General features: G+C 39.6%; 1 protein-coding gene across 1 annotated transcript in view; it reads left to right on the top strand.

The window, feature by feature from the left end:
* nyap2b (neuronal tyrosine-phosphorylated phosphoinositide-3-kinase adaptor 2b) overlaps window positions 1–17,267 on the top strand; it is a 113,294-nt gene extending 96,027 nt beyond the window's left edge. Inside the window, 3 exon segments of the mRNA XM_067363468.1 lie at window positions 15,613–16,479; window positions 16,856–16,956; window positions 17,037–17,267. Coding sequence (XP_067219569.1) covers window positions 15,613–16,479; window positions 16,856–16,956; window positions 17,037–17,267 — 1,199 coding nt within the window.
* Window positions 17,268–18,234: the final 967 nt, after the last annotated feature.

The raw sequence follows: 18,234 nt of genomic DNA on the forward strand, positions 1-18,234 counted from the left end.
GTGTGTGTCGAGTTTCATGCAATTTGAAGCATGTTAAGAGCCTCAAAAACACTCAAGAATATTATTACAGTTTGACCTGTTGCCATGGCAACAATATTTCAAATATCAAAAATCCTGTCATAGGTCTACATCTGCTGTGTATTGACATTACACTGATGAAGTTTGAAGCAAATCAGGTAAAAATAAGAGGGTGATCTCAAAGCATTTTAAAAGTGATACACTTCTTGCTGCCATTTGGTGGCGCTATAACTTTGACTCACAATAGTTACATCCATGTGATCAGACTACTACAACCAACACACTCCTGAAGTTTCATAAACATCAATCAATGTATGCAGAAGTTATAACACATTTCCTGTTTCCCTTTTCTCGCCATAAATTCGTTGCCTCGCCACGGCCAAACCGTTTGAGATATCCAAAATCCGTTTGCAATTAAACAACTTCAATGTGTTCGCAACAAGTTAAAAAAGCTTGGTGTAAATTGGATAAACCCTGTAGGAGTAGTAGTATAAAATTCATAGCCTGTTTTTTCAAAAAATTAACATTCAAACCAAAATAGCTGACTTCCTGTTGGTCGGAGCTAATGAATGTAAATTAGAAAATTGTCCGGCTTGATGAGAATAATATGTGTACAGAGTTTGGTGACTGTAGGAAAAACTAACCCACACTTTTGTCAAAAGGTGGCGCTACTGAGCCCCTCCACCACGCCCATTTCTATGGCTTTGTCCATGTCTACTGGTTGACAATATTGATGTGTGTGTCGAGTTTCATGCAATTTGAAGCATGTTAAGAGCCTCAAAAACACTCAAGAATATTATTACAGTTTGACCTGTTGCCATGGCAACAATATTTCAAATATCAAAAATCCTGTCATAGGTCTACATCTGCTGTGTATTGACATTACACTGATGAAGTTTGAAGCAAATCAGGTAAAAATAAGAGGGTGATCTCAAAGCATTTTAAAAGTGATACACTTCTTGCTGCCATTTGGTGGCGCTATAACTTTGACTCACAATAGTTACATCCATGTGATCAGACTACTACAACCAACACACTCCTGAAGTTTCATAAACATCAATCAATGTATGCAGAAGTTATAACACATTTCCTGTTTCCCTTTTCTCGCCATAAATTCGTTGCCTCGCCACGGCCAAACCGTTTGAGATATCTAAAATCCGTTTGCAATTAAACAACTTCAATGTGTTCGCAACAAGTTAAAAAAAGCTTGGTGTAAATTGGATAAACCCTGTAGGAGTAGTAGTATAAAATTCATAGCCTGTTTTTTCAAAAAATTAACATTCAAACCAAAATAGCCGACTTCCTATTGGTCGGAGCTAATGAATGTAAATTAGAAAATTGACCGGCTTGATGAGATCAATATATGTACCGAGTTTGGTGACTGTAGGAAAAACTAACCCCCCCACTTTTGTCAAAAGGTGGCGCTACTGAGCCCCTCCACCACGCCCATTTCTATGGCTTTGTCCATGTCTACTGGATGACAATATTGATGTGTGTGTCGAGTTTCATGCAATTTGAAGCATGTTAAGAGCCTCAAAACCACTCAAGAATATTATTACAGTTTGACCTGTTGCCATGGCAACAATATTTCAAATATCAAAAATCCTGTCATAGGTCTATATCTGCTGTGTATTGACATTACACTGATGAAGTTTGAAGCAAATCAGGTAAAAATAAGAGGGTGATCTCAAAACATTTCAAAAAGTGATACACTTCCTGCTGCCAGTTGGTGGCGCTATAACTTTGACTCACAATAGTCACATCCATGTGATCAGACTCCTATAACGAACACACTCGTGAAGTTTCATAAAGATCAATATATGTATTAAGACATTATAACACATTTCCTGTTTCCTTTTTCTCGCCATAAATTCGTTGCCTCGCCACGGCCAAACCGTTCGAGATATCAAAAATCCCCTGGCAATTTTTAATCATCAGTGTCTTGACTTCATGCTGACCGAGTTTGGTGGCGATCGGATTAATCGTCTAGGAGGAGTATATCAAATTCCAGAGCATGCGTTTTTCAAACAACCCTTAATAGCTGACTTCCTGTTGGCGTGGTGTTTAACTTAGAGCACGAAAGTTGTTCGGCCCGATGAGGTCTATATGTGTACTGAGTTTCATACTAATACGTGCAAGCGTGTTTAATATATGGACCAAATTTTCAGACTTTTTTCAAGGGGGCGCTGTCGAGCCCCCCTGCCACGCCCGGGTACCAACCTCTGGGGCGTCCTAATGGCCGCGGATTCCAATGTGTGTGCCAATTTTCAAGAGTTTTTGAGCATGTTAAGGCCCCCAAAAAGCCCCGGAAGACGAAAAAAAAAATAAAAAAAAATAATAATAATAATCCTTAGAAGAACAAGAGGGCCCTGCGCGAATTTTCGCTTGGGCCCTAAATATAGCTGCGAGCAGCGATGGCGGGCCCAAGCCCGGTGGCACCGCCACCCCGGTGGCTTCAGGGCAACTGTGCACAGCGGGCAATAGGCACTTAAAACGGTTAAACATCAAAGGACTATGTCAAATTCACTCCACATTTACTGCACTACAAGGTGCCGTTATAGAGCCCCTCCTCCCTGCCCATTTTCAAAGGATTACATGTGCCAAGTTTTAACATTATTCTGATGAATTTTGAAGCAAATCAGGTAAAAATAAGAGGGTGATCTCAATGTATGCTGAAAGTGACACATTTTCTGCTTCCAGTTGGTGGCGCTATGACTTTGAATCACAATAGTCAAATCCATGTGATCAGCCTTGTACAACGAAGACTAAGCCAAAGTTTCATCAAAATCAATTAATGTATGCAGAAGTTATAACACTTTGTTTCCCTTTTCTTGCCATAAATTCGTTGCCTCGCCACGGCCAAACCGTTTGAGATATCCAAAATCCGTTTGCAATTAAACAACTTCAATGTGTTAGCAACAAGTTAAAAAAAGCTTGGTGTAAATTGGATAAACCCTGTAGGAGTAGTAGTATAAAATTCATAGCCTGTTTTTTCAAAAAATTAACATTCAAACCAAAATAGCTGACTTCCTGTTGGTCGGAGCTAATGAATGTAAATTAGAAAATTGTCCGGCTTGATGAGAATAATATGTGTACCGAGTTTGGTGACTGTAGGAAAAACTAACCCCCCCACTTTTGTCAAAAGGTGGCGCTACTGAGCCCCTCCACCACGCCCATTTCTATGGCTTTGTCCATGTCTACTGGTTGACAATATTGATGTGTGTGTCGAGTTTCATGCAATTTGAAGCATGTTAAGAGCCTCAAAAACACTCAAGAATATTATTACAGTTTGACCTGTTGCCATGGCAACAATATTTCAAATATCAAAAATCCTGTCATAGGTCTACATCTGCTGTGTATTGACATTACACTGATGAAGTTTGAAGCAAATCAGGTAAAAATAAGAGGGTGATCTCAAAGCATTTTAAAAGTGATACACTTCTTGCTGCCATTTGGTGGCGCTATAACTTTGACTCACAATAGTTACATCCATGTGATCAGACTACTACAACCAACACACTCCTGAAGTTTCATAAACATCAATCAATGTATGCAGAAGTTATAACACATTTCCTGTTTCCCTTTTCTCGCCATAAATTCGTTGCCTCGCCACGGCCAAACCGTTTGAGATATCCAAAATCCTTTTGCAATTAAACAACTTCAATGTGTTCGCAACAAGTTAAAAAAAGCTTGGTGTAAATTGGATAAACCCTGTAGGAGTAGTAGTATAAAATTCATAGCCTGTTTTTTCAAAAAATTAACATTCAAACCAAAATAGCTGACTTCCTGTTGGTCGGAGCTAATGAATGTAAATTAGAAAATTGTCCGGCTTGATGAGAATAATATGTGTACCGAGTTTGGTGACTGTAGGAAAAACTAACCCCCCCCACTTTTGTCAAAAGGTGGCGCTACTGAGCCCCTCCACCACGCCCATTTCTATGGCTTTGTCCATGTCTACTGGTTGACAATATTGATGTGTGTGTCGAGTTTCATGCAATTTGAAGCATGTTAAGAGCCTCAAAAACACTCAAGAATATTATTACAGTTTGACCTGTTGCCATGGCAACAATATTTCAAATATCAAAAATCCTGTCATAGGTCTACATCTGCTGTGTATTGACATTACACTGATGAAGTTTGAAGCAAATCAGGTAAAAATAAGAGGGTGATCTCAAAACATTTCAAAAAGTGATACACTTCCTGCTGCCAGTTGGTGGCGCTATAACTTTGACTCACAATAGTCACATCCATGTGATCAGACTCCTATAACGAACACACTCGTGAAGTTTCATAAAGATCAATATATGTATTAAGACGTTATAACACATTTCCTGTTTCCTTTTTCTCGCCATAAATTCGTTGCCTCGCCACGGCCAAACCGTTCGAGATATCAAAAATCCCCTGGCAATTTTTAATCATCAGTGTCTTGACTTCATGCTGACCGAGTTTGGTGGCGATCGGATTAATCGTCTAGGAGGAGTATATCAAATTCCAGAGCATGCGTTTTTCAAACAACCCTTAATAGCTGACTTCCTGTTGGCGTGGCGATTAACTTAGAGCGCGAAAGTTGTTCGGCCCGATGAGGTCTATATGTGTACCGAGTTTCATACTAATACGTGCAAGCATGTTTAATATATGGACCAAATTTTCAGACTTTTTCAAGGGGGCGCTGTCGAGCCCCCTGCCACGCCCGGGTACCAGCCTCTCCGGCGTCCTAATGGCCGCGGATTCCAATGTGTGTGCTAATTTTCAAGAGTTTTTGAGCATGTTAAGGCCCCCAAAAAGCCCCGGAAGACGGAAAAAAAAAAAAAAAAATAATAATAATAATAATCCTTAGAAGAACAAGAGGGCCCTGCGCGAATTTTCGCTTGGGCCCTAAATATAGCTGCGAGCAGCGATGGCGGGCCCAAGCCCGGTGGCACCGCCACCCCGGTGGCTTCAGGGCAACTGTGCACAGCGGGCAATAGGCACTTAAAACGGTTAAACATCAAAGGACTATGTCAAATTCACTCCACATTTACTGCACTACAAGGTGCCGTTATAGAGCCCCTCCTCCCTGCCCATTTTCAAAGGATTACATGTGCCAAGTTTTAACATTATTCTGATGAATTTTGAAGCAAATCAGGTAAAAATAAGAGGGTGATCTCAATGTATGCTGAAAGTGACACATTTTCTGCTTCCAGTTGGTGGCGCTATGACTTTGAATCACAATACTCAAATCCATGTGATCAGCCTTGTACAACGAAGACTAAGCCAAAGTTTCATCAAAATCAATTAATGTATGCAGAAGTTATAACACTTTGTTTCCCTTTTCTTGCCATAAATTCGTTGCCTCGCCACGGCCAAACCGTTTGAGATATCCAAAATCCGTTTGCAATTAAACAACTTCAATGTGTTAGCAACAAGTTAAAAAAAGCTTGGTGTAAATTGGATAAACCCTGTAGGAGTAGTAGTATAAAATTCATAGCCTGTTTTTTCAAAAAATTAACATTCAAACCAAAATAGCTGACTTCCTGTTGGTCGGAGCTAATGAATGTAAATTAGAAAATTGTCCGGCTTGATGAGAATAATATGTGTACCGAGTTTGGTGACTGTAGGAAAAACTAACACCCACTTGTGTCAAAAGGTGGCGCTACTGAGCCCCTCCACCACGCCCATTTCTATGGCTTTGTCCATGTCTACTGGTTGACAATATTGATGTGTGTGTCGAGTTTCATGCAATTTGAATCATGTTAAGAGCCTCAAAAACACTCAAGAATATTATTACAGTTTGACCTGTTGCCATGGCAACAATATTTCAAATATCAAAAATCCTGTCATAGGTCTACATCTGCTGTGTATTGACATTACACTGATGAAGTTTGAAGCAAATCAGGTAAAAATAAGAGGGTGATCTCAAAGCATTTTAAAAGTGATACACTTCTTGCTGCCATTTGGTGGCGCTATAACTTTGACTCACAATAGTTACATCCATGTGATCAGACTACTACAACCAACACACTCCTGAAGTTTCATAAACATCAATCAATGTATGCAGAAGTTATAACACATTTCCTGTTTCCTTTTTCTCGCCATAAATTCGTTGCCTCGCCACGGCCAAACCGTTTGAGATATCCAAAATCCGTTTGCAATTAAACAACTTCAATGTGTTCGCAACAAGTTAAAAAAGCTTGGTGTAAATTGGATAAACCCTGTAGGAGTAGTAGTATAAAATTCATAGCCTGTTTTTTCAAAAAATTAACATTCAAACCAAAATAGCTGACTTCCTGTTGGTCGGAGCTAATGAATGTAAATTAGAAAATTGTCCGGCTTGATGAGAATAATATGTGTACCGAGTTTGGTGACTGTAGGAAAAACTAACCCCCCCACTTTTGTCAAAAGGTGGCGCTACTGAGCCCCTCCACCACGCCCATTTCTATGGCTTTGTCCATGTCTACTGGTTGACAATATTGATGTGTGTGTCGAGTTTCATGCAATTTGAAGCATGTTAAGAGCCTCAAAAACACTCAAGAATATTATTACAGTTTGACCTGTTGCCATGGCAACAATATTTCAAATATCAAAAATCCTGTCATAGGTCTACATCTGCTGTGTATTGACATTACACTGATGAAGTTTGAAGCAAATCAGGTAAAAATAAGAGGGTGATCTCAAAACATTTCAAAAAGTGATACACTTCCTGCTGCCAGTTGGTGGCGCTATAACTTTGACTCACAATAGTCACATCCATGTGATCAGACTCCTATAACGAACACACTCGTGAAGTTTCATAAAGATCAATATATGTATTAAGACGTTATAACACATTTCCTGTTTCCTTTTTCTCGCCATAAATTCGTTGCCTCGCCACGGCCAAACCGTTCGAGATATCAAAAATCCCCTGGCAATTTTTAATCATCAGTGTCTTGACTTCATGCTGACCGAGTTTGGTGGCGATCGGATTAATCGTCTAGGAGGAGTATATCAAATTCCAGAGCATGCGTTTTTCAAACAACCCTTAATAGCTGACTTCCTGTTGGCGTGGCGATTAACTTAGAGCGCGAAAGTTGTTCGGCCCGATGAGGTCTATATGTGTACCGAGTTTCATACTAATACGTGCAAGCATGTTTAATATATGGACCAAATTTTCAGACTTTTTTCAAGGGGGCGCTGTCGAGCCCCCCTGCCACGCCCGGGTACCAGCCTCTCCGGCGTCCTAATGGCCGCGGATTCCAATGTGTGTGCCAATTTTCAAGAGTTTTTGAGCATGTTAAGGCCCCCAAAAAGCCCCGGAAGACGAAAAAAAAAAAAAAAAAAAAAAATAATAATAATAATAAATATAGCTGCGAGCAGCGATGGCGGGCCCAAGCCCGGTGGCACCGCCACCCCGGTGGCTTCAGGGCAACTGTGCACAGCGGGCAATAGGCACTTAAAACGGTTAAACATCAAAGGACTATGTCAAATTCACTCCACATTTACTGCACTACAAGGTGCCGCTATAGAGCCCCTCCTCCCTGCCCATTTTCAAAGGATTACATGTGCCAAGTTTTAACATTATTCTGATGAATTTTGAAGCAAATCAGGTAAAAATAAGAGGGTGATCTCAATGTATGCTGAAAGTGACACATTTTCTGCTTCCAGTTGGTGGCGCTATGACTTTGAATCACAATACTCAAATCCATGTGATCAGCCTTGTACAACGAAGACTAAGCCAAAGTTTCATCAAAATCAATTAATGTATGCAGAAGTTATAACACTTTGTTTCCCTTTTCTTGCCATAAATTCGTTGCCTCGCCACGGCCAAACCGTTTGAGATATCCAAAATCCGTTTGCAATTAAACAACTTCAATGTGTTAGCAACAAGTTAAAAAAAGCTTGGTGTAAATTGGATAAACCCTGTAGGAGTAGTAGTATAAAATTCATAGCCTGTTTTTTCAAAAAATTAACATTCAAACCAAAATAGCTGACTTCCTGTTGGTCGGAGCTAATGAATGTAAATTAGAAAATTGTCCGGCTTGATGAGAATAATATGTGTACCGAGTTTGGTGACTGTAGGAAAAACTAACCCCCCACTTTTGTCAAAAGGTGGCGCTACTGAGCCCCTCCACCACGCCCATTTCTATGGCTTTGTCCATGTCTACTGGTTGACAATATTGATGTGTGTGTCGAGTTTCATGCAATTTGAAGCATGTTAAGAGCCTCAAAAACACTCAAGAATATTATTACAGTTTGACCTGTTGCCATGGCAACAATATTTCAAATATCAAAAATCCTGTCATAGGTCTACATCTGCTGTGTATTGACATTACACTGATGAAGTTTGAAGCAAATCAGGTAAAAATAAGAGGGTGATCTCAAAGCATTTTAAAAGTGATACACTTCTTGCTGCCATTTGGTGGCGCTATAACTTTGACTCACAATAGTTACATCCATGTGATCAGACTACTACAACCAACACACTCCTGAAGTTTCATAAACATCAATCAATGTATGCAGAAGTTATAACACATTTCCTGTTTCCCTTTTCTCGCCATAAATTCGTTGCCTCGCCACGGCCAAACCGTTTGAGATATCCAAAATCCGTTTGCAATTAAACAACTTCAATGTGTTCGCAACAAGTTAAAAAAAGCTTGGTGTAAATTGGATAAACCCTGTAGGAGTAGTAGTATAAAATTCATAGCCTGTTTTTTCAAAAAATTAACATTCAAACCAAAATAGCTGACTTCCTGTTGGTCGGAGCTAATGAATGTAAATTAGAAAATTGTCCGGCTTGATGAGAATAATATGTGTACCGAGTTTGGTGACTGTAGGAAAAACTAACCCCCCCACTTTTGTCAAAAGGTGGCGCTACTGAGCCCCTCCACCACGCCCATTTCTATGGCTTTGTCCATGTCTACTGGTTGACAATATTGATGTGTGTGTCGAGTTTCATGCAATTTGAAGCATGTTAAGAGCCTCAAAAACACTCAAGAATATTATTACAGTTTGACCTGTTGCCATGGCAACAATATTTCAAATATCAAAAATCCTGTCATAGGTCTACATCTGCTGTGTATTGACATTACACTGATGAAGTTTGAAGCAAATCAGGTAAAAATAAGAGGGTGATCTCAAAACATTTCAAAAAGTGATACACTTCCTGCTGCCAGTTGGTGGCGCTATAACTTTGACTCACAATAGTCACATCCATGTGATCAGACTCCTATAACGAACACACTCGTGAAGTTTCATAAAGATCAATATATGTATTAAGACGTTATAACACATTTCCTGTTTCCTTTTTCTCGCCATAAATTCGTTGCCTCGCCACGGCCAAACCGTTCGAGATATCAAAAATCCCCTGGCAATTTTTAATCATCAGTGTCTTGACTTCATGCTGACCGAGTTTGGTGGCGATCGGATTAATCGTCTAGGAGGAGTATATCAAATTCCAGAGCATGCGTTTTTCAAACAACCCTTAATAGCTGACTTCCTGTTGGCGTGGCGATTAACTTAGAGCGCGAAAGTTGTTCGGCCCGATGAGGTCTATATGTGTACCGAGTTTCATACTAATACGTGCAAGCATGTTTAATATATGGACCAAATTTTCAGACTTTTTTCAAGGGGGCGCTGTCGAGCCCCCCTGCCACGCCCGGGTACCAGCCTCTCCGGCGTCCTAATGGCCGCGGATTCCAATGTGTGTGCCAATTTTCAAGAGTTTTTGAGCATGTTAAGGCCCCCAAAAAGCCCCGGAAGACGGAAAAAAAAAAAAAAAAAAAAAATAATAATAATAATAATAATCCTTAGAAGAACAAGAGGGCCCTGCGCGAATTTTCGCTTGGGCCCTAATAATAATCCTTAGAAGAACAAGAGGGCCCTGCGCGAATTTTCGCTTGGGCCCTAATAATCCTTAGAAGAACAAGAGGGCCCTGCGCGCTTAATTCGCTTGGGCCCTAAATATAGCTGCGAGCAGCGATGACGGGCCAAAGCCGGTGGTACTGCCACCCTGGTTGCTTCAGGTCAGCTGTGCATGGCGGGCAATGTGCATTTAAAACAATTAAACATAAAAGGACTATATCAATTTCAAACCACATTCACTGCAGCGGCTGATGCTCCTATGATGACAAACCACAAAAGCCACATGCATGAGATCGTTTAAATTGAGATGACTTTCATGTCACAGAATGTTATAAGTCTATTTCAAATGAGTGCAGAATATCATCATAATCTGAAATGTCTGGGTTTTTTCTCATTGTGAGTTCAGGCTGCATGATTTTAGCCCCGATTTTAGTTCGCAGACAGGTTTTGTGAAATCGCAGACAAATGCCCGAAATCACAGGCAAATCAGTGCTCTGTTATGCGAGTGCTCTGTCACAGTCTCTCCAACCATTTCCTCCTCCATATTCTTCTTTTTTTTTCTCTTGTTTTCGCTGCAAATCAGCACACAGGCCATTCGTATTGCAAGCTTCTTGCGGGTTACCGTTTTTAATAATAAACCCAGTCTCACTTGAGAACTCCGGTCTTGCATACGTGATATTGTGTTGTTTCCTTGTCACATCTCCCGTGTGTTTGGTTGTGAAACATAGTTTGAGTGCCAGACAGATGTGTCGGGGATTCTTCCTATTCTAAATTCATGCAGTGTGAAACCTTCTGTCGCCGATTCATCATGCATTTTGAACACAACAGCGACTGAATTGAAAGCGAAAGTAATGCAGTGTGAAAAGGACAGTGACCAGACTAGTTTGAAAATCATGCAGTCTGAAGTTGGCTTCAGACAACCCCTATAAAAATTCTAGACCAAATTATATACTGTTATTTGTGCAAACTCCACAATGCTCTGAAATAACTAATCCAGCCATAATGTGAATGAGGATTATACAACATCAGCAATCACAGACACTCTTCTATTCATGTGTTTTTTGACCTCCATGAGCTGTTGTTTGTGCACCAATCTTATGCACCAAAAGCATGCATTCATTTAATTTTAATATGTGTGGTATAAGATAAAAAATAAAATGGAAAAATAATAAATAATAAATAGAGCCAAATCACAGAACCTGCAAGGACAATTTTGATGTCAGTCTCAGGTATTAATAAGGTTCATATCTTGAATTTTCTGCTCACTTATGCAAGTTTATTTTAAACATCCACTTTCATAATCATGTGAAATTTTACTGAAACAGGGTTTTTTAATAAATTTGAATTATATCAGTAAATAAATAATTCAAAAATTCTCATTGTAATTGTTAAAAATAAATAACTCAATATTTAGAAAAAATAAGACTGTAAAGCACACATATGCATACACAGAGAGAGAAAAAGATATATATAGACAGTGTTACACAGACATAGACCCACACACAGACAACCCACACACCCACACACACACCCACACACACACACACACACACACACACACACACCCGAATGAGCCTGAGGTAATATGGGGGAGGACAGAGAGAGAGAGAGGGAGAGAGACTGAGACAGACTGAGAAGATCATTTAAAACAAACAAACAAAACAAAAAAAATCTTAATTATGACAAAGTAGTCTTTGATAATTTTTTAAATATACCTTCACAAACAGTATAATTAAAACAAATTATTTGTTCTTTATATATCAAAATGATTATATATGTTTGACTTATCCAACCCTGTTTTAAAAATAGGTATATGCTGCCCTCTAGTTGTTACTCTATGTATTACATTAATTATATTTGATTGAAAAATGGATTAATCTGCCTATTTTTAATTACACATGCTTTTTGAATTGGAAGAAAATGAATAAAATGTGTTTATTTCAAACATCTATATTATTCTATATATAAATTAATTGTGTATAGTGTTTTTTTTTTAATAGAGAATATGAGTCATTCCGTTTACCTTTTTTACATTACTTCAATCTATTACCATGGCAAGACGGTTCGAGATATCCATTATCCATCAATTTAACATCTTCAATGTCTTAGCAACATGTAAAAAAAGTTTGGTCTGAATGGAATAAACTTCCTAGAAGCAGTAGTTTAAAATTCAGAGCCTGTTTAGTCAAAAAATCCACATTCAAACCAAAATAGCAGACTTCCTGTTGGTCGGAGCTAATGACTGTAAATTAAAAAATTATCCGGCTTAATGAGAACAATAAGTGTACCGAGTTTGGTGACTGTAGGTTAAACTAACCCCCCCCACTTTTGTCAAAAGGTGGCGCTATAGAGGCCCTGCTCCCCGCCCGTTTCTACGGTTTTGCCCATGTCTGCTGGTTGATATCTCTGGTGTGTGCATTGAGTTTCATGCAATTTGAAGCATGTTAAGAGTCTCAAAAGCTTCCAAAACTAATATTAAAGTTTGATGTGTTGCCATAGCAACAGTGTTTGTGATATCACTATTCTATAGTAATATATATATGCATTATGTAATACATTGCCTTAATAAAAAAGGTCATGAACTTCAGCATTGTGTGATACCTGTGAAACAAACATGGAAAGAGACGTGAGGCTTTGAGGAGATTCTTTGTGCATTCCAGTGAATTATTAATGGGATGTATTGTAAATTATATAGAGAGAACAGACCACAAATGTACAGTATATGCTGTCCTTTTTCATACTATTACAGCAGTATGCAAAGAGACAAAATAAAATATTCTGGAGGATATAAAGCAGCTGCTGAAAAGAGCTCTTGCCATAGATATTTTTGTTGTAACATATTACAATGCCAAGCGTTATGTCATTCTCATGATGTCTGAAAATAAAACATGAAAGAAATTGACAGCTGATTCAGTCAAGCTGACAGATAAGCTTTAATTGTAGGGCAACCATATGATTTGAAATGATAAGTTTCAGTTTTTTTGAATGGAAGTTCACCAAACCGGAAGTGGAACCCGTAATTTGAAACGCAGTAGGCTAGTCAGGAATAAGGCTAGTCAATAATCCTCACACTTCATGTTTTTGACCTCCCTGAGCTGTTGTTTGTGCCCCAATCTTATGCACCAAAAGCATGCTTTTGCAGTGTGTTTTTATATTTGAATTAACCCTAATTATCAAACTAATAATGTAATAATATGTTGTCAGTGGCCTACAGATGAACTGGCCTGATTAGCTGCTTCAGATGTGTTTGAGTAAGGGTTGGAAATAAACTCTTAAGCACAGTGAGTCTGCAATAAAAGGGTTAAATAACTGATCTGAGGCTGTAAAACTCTCTCTGTCTCTCTGTCTCTCACTTTCACTCACACACACACACACACACACACATACAGAGGGAGGGGGGTAGGGGGACTGAGACCCTACGTCTAAGAGAGCTTATGTGTGTGCGTAAGAATGTTTGAAAAATCCACATTTAAACCAAAATATCTGACTTCCTGTTGGTCAGAGCTAATGACTGTAAATGAGAAAGTTGTCCAGTTTAATGAGAACAATAAGTGTACCGAGTTTGGTGACTGTAGGTTAAACTAAACCCCCACTTTTTTCAAAAGGTGGCGCTGCAGAGCCCCTGCTCCCCGCCCGTTTCTAAGGCTTTGTCCATATCTACTGTATGACAATAATGATATGTGTGTCGAGTTTCATCCAATTTGAAGCATGTTAACGGCTTCAAAAACGCCCAAGAATATTATAAAAGTTTGACGCGTTGCCAAGGCAACTATGTTTGAGATATCACAATTCTTTTCAAAGGTCTACATCTGCCATGTTTTGACATTATTGTGGTGAAGTTTGAAGCAAATCGGATAAAAATAAAATGGTGAGCATTTTGAAAGTGACACGCTTCCTGCTGCCAGTTGGTGGCAGTATAACTTTGACTCACAATAGTCACATCCATGCGATCTGACTATTACAACCAACATACACGTGAAGTTTCATAAAGATCAATATATGTATGCAGAAGTTATAACACATTTCCTGTTTCCCTTTTCTCGCCATAAATTCGTTGCCTCGCCACAGCCAAACCGTTCGAGATATCAAATATTCGATGGCAATTTTTCATCATCAATGTCTTGCCTTCATGCTGACCGAGTTTGGTGGTGATCGGATTAATTGCCTAGGAGGAGTATATCAAATTCCAGAGCATGCGTTTTTCAAACAACCCATAATAGCTGACTTCCTGTTGAGGTGACGTATAACTTAGAGTGCGAAAGTTGTTTGGCCCGATAAAGTCTATATGTGTACCGAGTTTTATACTTGTATGTGCAAGCGTGTTTGATATATGGACCACGTTTTCTGACCCAATTCAAGGGGGCGCTGTCGAGCCCCTCTGCCACGCCCGGGTACCAGCTTTTCTACGGCTGTCATGGCCGCGGGTTCTGACCCGTGTGCAAAATTTCAAGAGTTCTTGAGCATGTTAAGGGCCCCAAAAACCCCCAAAACTTAGAAAAAAAAATAAATAAATAATAATAATCCTAAAGAAAACAAAAGGGCCTTCAGCCCCTTATAGGGCTTTGGCCCTAATAATAATAATAATAATAATAATAATAATAATAAACGGAGCAATTCCAATAGGGTCCTCACACCATCGGTGCTCGGGCCCTAATAATAATAAACGGAGCAATTCCAATAGGGTCCTCACACCATCGGTGCTCGGGCCCTAATAATAATAATAATAATAATAATAATAAACGAAGCAATTCCAATAGGGTCCTCACACCATCGGTGCTCGGGCCCTAATAATAATAATAATAATAATAATAATAAAAAACGGAGCAATTCCAATAGGGTCCTCACACCATCGGTGCTCGGGCCCTAATAATAATAATAATAATAGGAGCAATTCCAATAGGGTCCTCACACCATCGGTGCTCGGGCCCTAACTAGTAGTAAAAACACAAATTGAACTACCAATAGTAAACTCAAACTCAGTCTCTATGTGAACCGTAGCCTTTAGATAGAGCTCCAGTGCCCCACTAAAAAGTTTCCAACTACCTGAAAATTCCTTCTATGAAACCGTATGGACCGTGAAAAAAGCTTTCCTGCCCTCTTTGCTTGTTCAACTTGAGGCCACAGCTTTCGTCAGTCTTCCAAATCCTCCCTTGGATGCATCTTGGCGAATCAAACTCCTTCCGCCTTGCAGATAGGAGAAGTTTGAGTGAACAACATAACATTCCTGTTTTTATTGTCCATCCTTCTTCCCAGCTAATGTACACTGCCAATTTACCCAATAGTATTTTGACACCTTGGATTGTCAGTTGACGAAAAACACTGCATATTAGTAGCCATAGAAGAAAATAAATTGGGTCAGAGATTGCAATTGCGTGTCCTCAATCTGGCAACACACATGAGCATCAAGTCTGAGGAGGAGAGGGCAAGGGAAACAACTCTCTCCAATATTTTGAATTTGGAATGCAGTACCCATTTCAACCACTAGCTGTCAATATTATACCGCAACTTTACAGTAGGGTTAGTAGAGTAAGTTGACATGTACATGCTAATTTACTTAAAGTCAGTAGAATATATGGGGATATATAATATATTTGAGTAGATATTAAGCAGACATGTATTTACAAAGTTACATATTGTTGGGAGAATGTCTAAACTGGACCTTGAAATAAAATGTAAAAAAAAAAAATATATTGGAACGTATCAGTGTGAAAAGCCTATTGTTGTTCAGCATGAGATCACTGAAATATCTGTAATTTTTCTCTTTTCTCTTTCTTTTAGTTGAAACCAGGGGAAAGGGTCACAGTTCTGAATCCAAACGGGAGCACAAGGAGAGGAGCCATCACAGCAAAGAATCGAAGCGAGATAAAGACCGCAGCAGCAATGGCAAGTCCTCTCATCGACAGGACAGCAAAGACAAAGAGCAAAATTGCATCGAGGCCTTATCTCGACATGACAGCAAGGACTGTGGCTACAGTAATACTGAACCATTAGCCAGAAGGGACAGCAAGGACAGTGGATGTAACGGCCCAGAGCAGGGGCCCCAACAAGAAAGCCAAGATCGAGGCAGTAGCACTGAGGTACTGCTTCAACGAGATAGCAAAGACAGGGGCTGCAGCAGTGCAGAACCTATCACCAGATGGGACAGTAAAGACCGAGGTTGTATTGGTCCAGAGCTATTCCCTAGGCAAGACAGTAAAGAACTGCTAAGAAATGGTCAAGACACCAGACGTGACAGCCGAGAGAAAGTTTGCTATGAGATAGACCTTCCTCCCAGACATGAAAATAAGGAGAAGGGCAGAATAGGCTTGGAAAGTCAACGAGATAGTAAAGACGGTGGCAAGCATGGCATAGAATCTGTTCAGGACAAGGAAAAGAGTAACCACAGTGCAGAGAGCATGCGGGGGAGCAAGGAAAGGATCAGCAATGGCAGTGATGTCATGAGCAGGCGGGACTGCAAAGATAGGGGAGTACACACAACTGAGACTATATCCTGGTATGAGGCAAAAGATAGAAGCAACTATAACACAGAATCACCCAAAGTACAGGACAAGGACACAAGGTTTGGATCTTCAGCCATGGCGTCATCCAGTCGTTCTGGACGATCCTCCATGAGTCCAAATATAATATTGGGGAACTCAAACTCTGGTAAGTTTTGAGCACTGCTTGTCAACTGATGCTGCTGATGGACCAAATTCTGTACCCTACTAGGCCTCCTAGTCTGGTGTTCAGCTGTTTTCTCAGCCTGGCTAGCTAAAAAAATGGTTGAAATCTCTCTAAAACCAGCCAAAAGATTGTCCCGATCTGGCTGGTGTGTTTTTTTTTTTTTTTTTTTCAGCAGAGTAAAAAGGCAGTGTTGGTTGATCAGCTTCCATATAAATTTGCTAGTCCAGCAATAAACAGCCTGATCTATTCTGGAACAGCACAGAAATTCATGTTGGTCAAAGCTGATCTTTCAGCTGGAAAGACAATGTCATAGCTGATTTTTCATGTTCATCTGTTGAAATTTTTTTTTTTTTTGCAGACCTTAAGACAGTTTCAAAGGCAGGATGGTCTGCTTCCATAGCAGTAGCACCATCTCCAATAGGCACACCTCAGAGACAGCCTTCTGATGTCCAACAGGTAGTGTCTTTATCCCTGAACTTTTATTTCTGCAGCTGTAAAATAAATGAACTGACAGCCTATCTTCTCCATGTGTCCAATAGATGCCCCCTATGCCATGGCTGTATGGTGACAGCACCATGCTGGAGATGATCGAGAGGAAACAACGCCTCTGCCGGGAGATACGCTCTCGTCAGCGGCTTCCTGATCGTAGCCCATGCAAAAAAGAAAGCTTGCCTACAATGCTCAGTTGGAAGAAAACAAACGGGGCGAAGAAGTACAGCCCACCCCCCTACCCAACTCAGACTACTGTCTTCTGGGACACGGCCATTTGACTTGGTCTTGTGAGCACATTAGGGTCATGCTCTGCCCTTTATTTTCAGGCAGGGTTGAAGCCAGTCAGAGTGTGCTCCCACCTGAGGATGGGTGGGTGAGGTTAATATAGCAATATTTTAGAGGTTTTCGTATCATTGTTAATATCTAATATTTTTATACTCAGTGTGATTCCTTAATGACCTAGCATCAATAGATATTTTCTAAATTAAACAGAATATCTTTGCAAAGATTATGTAGCGTTAGTCCAATGTAATCGTTGTTTTTCTACCTTTAATTTATGTCCATTTTTTTTTTTTTTTTTTTACATCGCAATACACAGTCAGTACCTTTTTATCAATAGCTTTGACTTAGCTTTCTATTTCAGGACCTCTGGAAATGACCTTTCTGTGGTATTTTACCACAATGAATGAATTCTGTTTCAACACTGGATGTTATGGTGATTGGATTAGGGCTAGCTTACTTCTCGCTGCCTTTCCACACATTATTAGATCATTTATTTGAATGTCTAATATTAAGAAATAAACCAATAAAGCATTTCTCAAAAGTCCTTTGAGAAGGATTTAATTGTTTTTAACCACAATCTTATTTGTTCTGCCTTTATTTTCTGTTGTGGTAGGTTTCAGAGACTATGACTCTGATTTAAGGTCAGGTCATTGCACATAGAAAAAGGGTAAAACAGAAAATGTCTCTTTTAAGGGATGTTGTAACTGTTCTGTGTGTACATGGTGTGTAGAACTGTAAAAACAAGGGGTGACCCTCTCCTTTTTGGGTCTGTGGCAATAGCTGGCAGGTGCCAGTGAGGATCCTTCAAAGTGCACAGCAAGGATGTTCACCCAGAGATAAATGACAATCTGGAATATCAAAGTTGTATTTTTTGCATCTCAGCATTATTGAATAATTGTGTACATGGATAATTGTAAAATGAAAAGATTTTTGTGCAATGGTCTTGTATAATGACTGAGCCAT

The sequence above is a fragment of the Chanodichthys erythropterus genome, chromosome 16 (assembly GCF_024489055.1).
Source record: "Chanodichthys erythropterus isolate Z2021 chromosome 16, ASM2448905v1, whole genome shotgun sequence".
NCBI lineage: Eukaryota > Metazoa > Chordata > Actinopteri > Cypriniformes > Xenocyprididae > Chanodichthys > Chanodichthys erythropterus.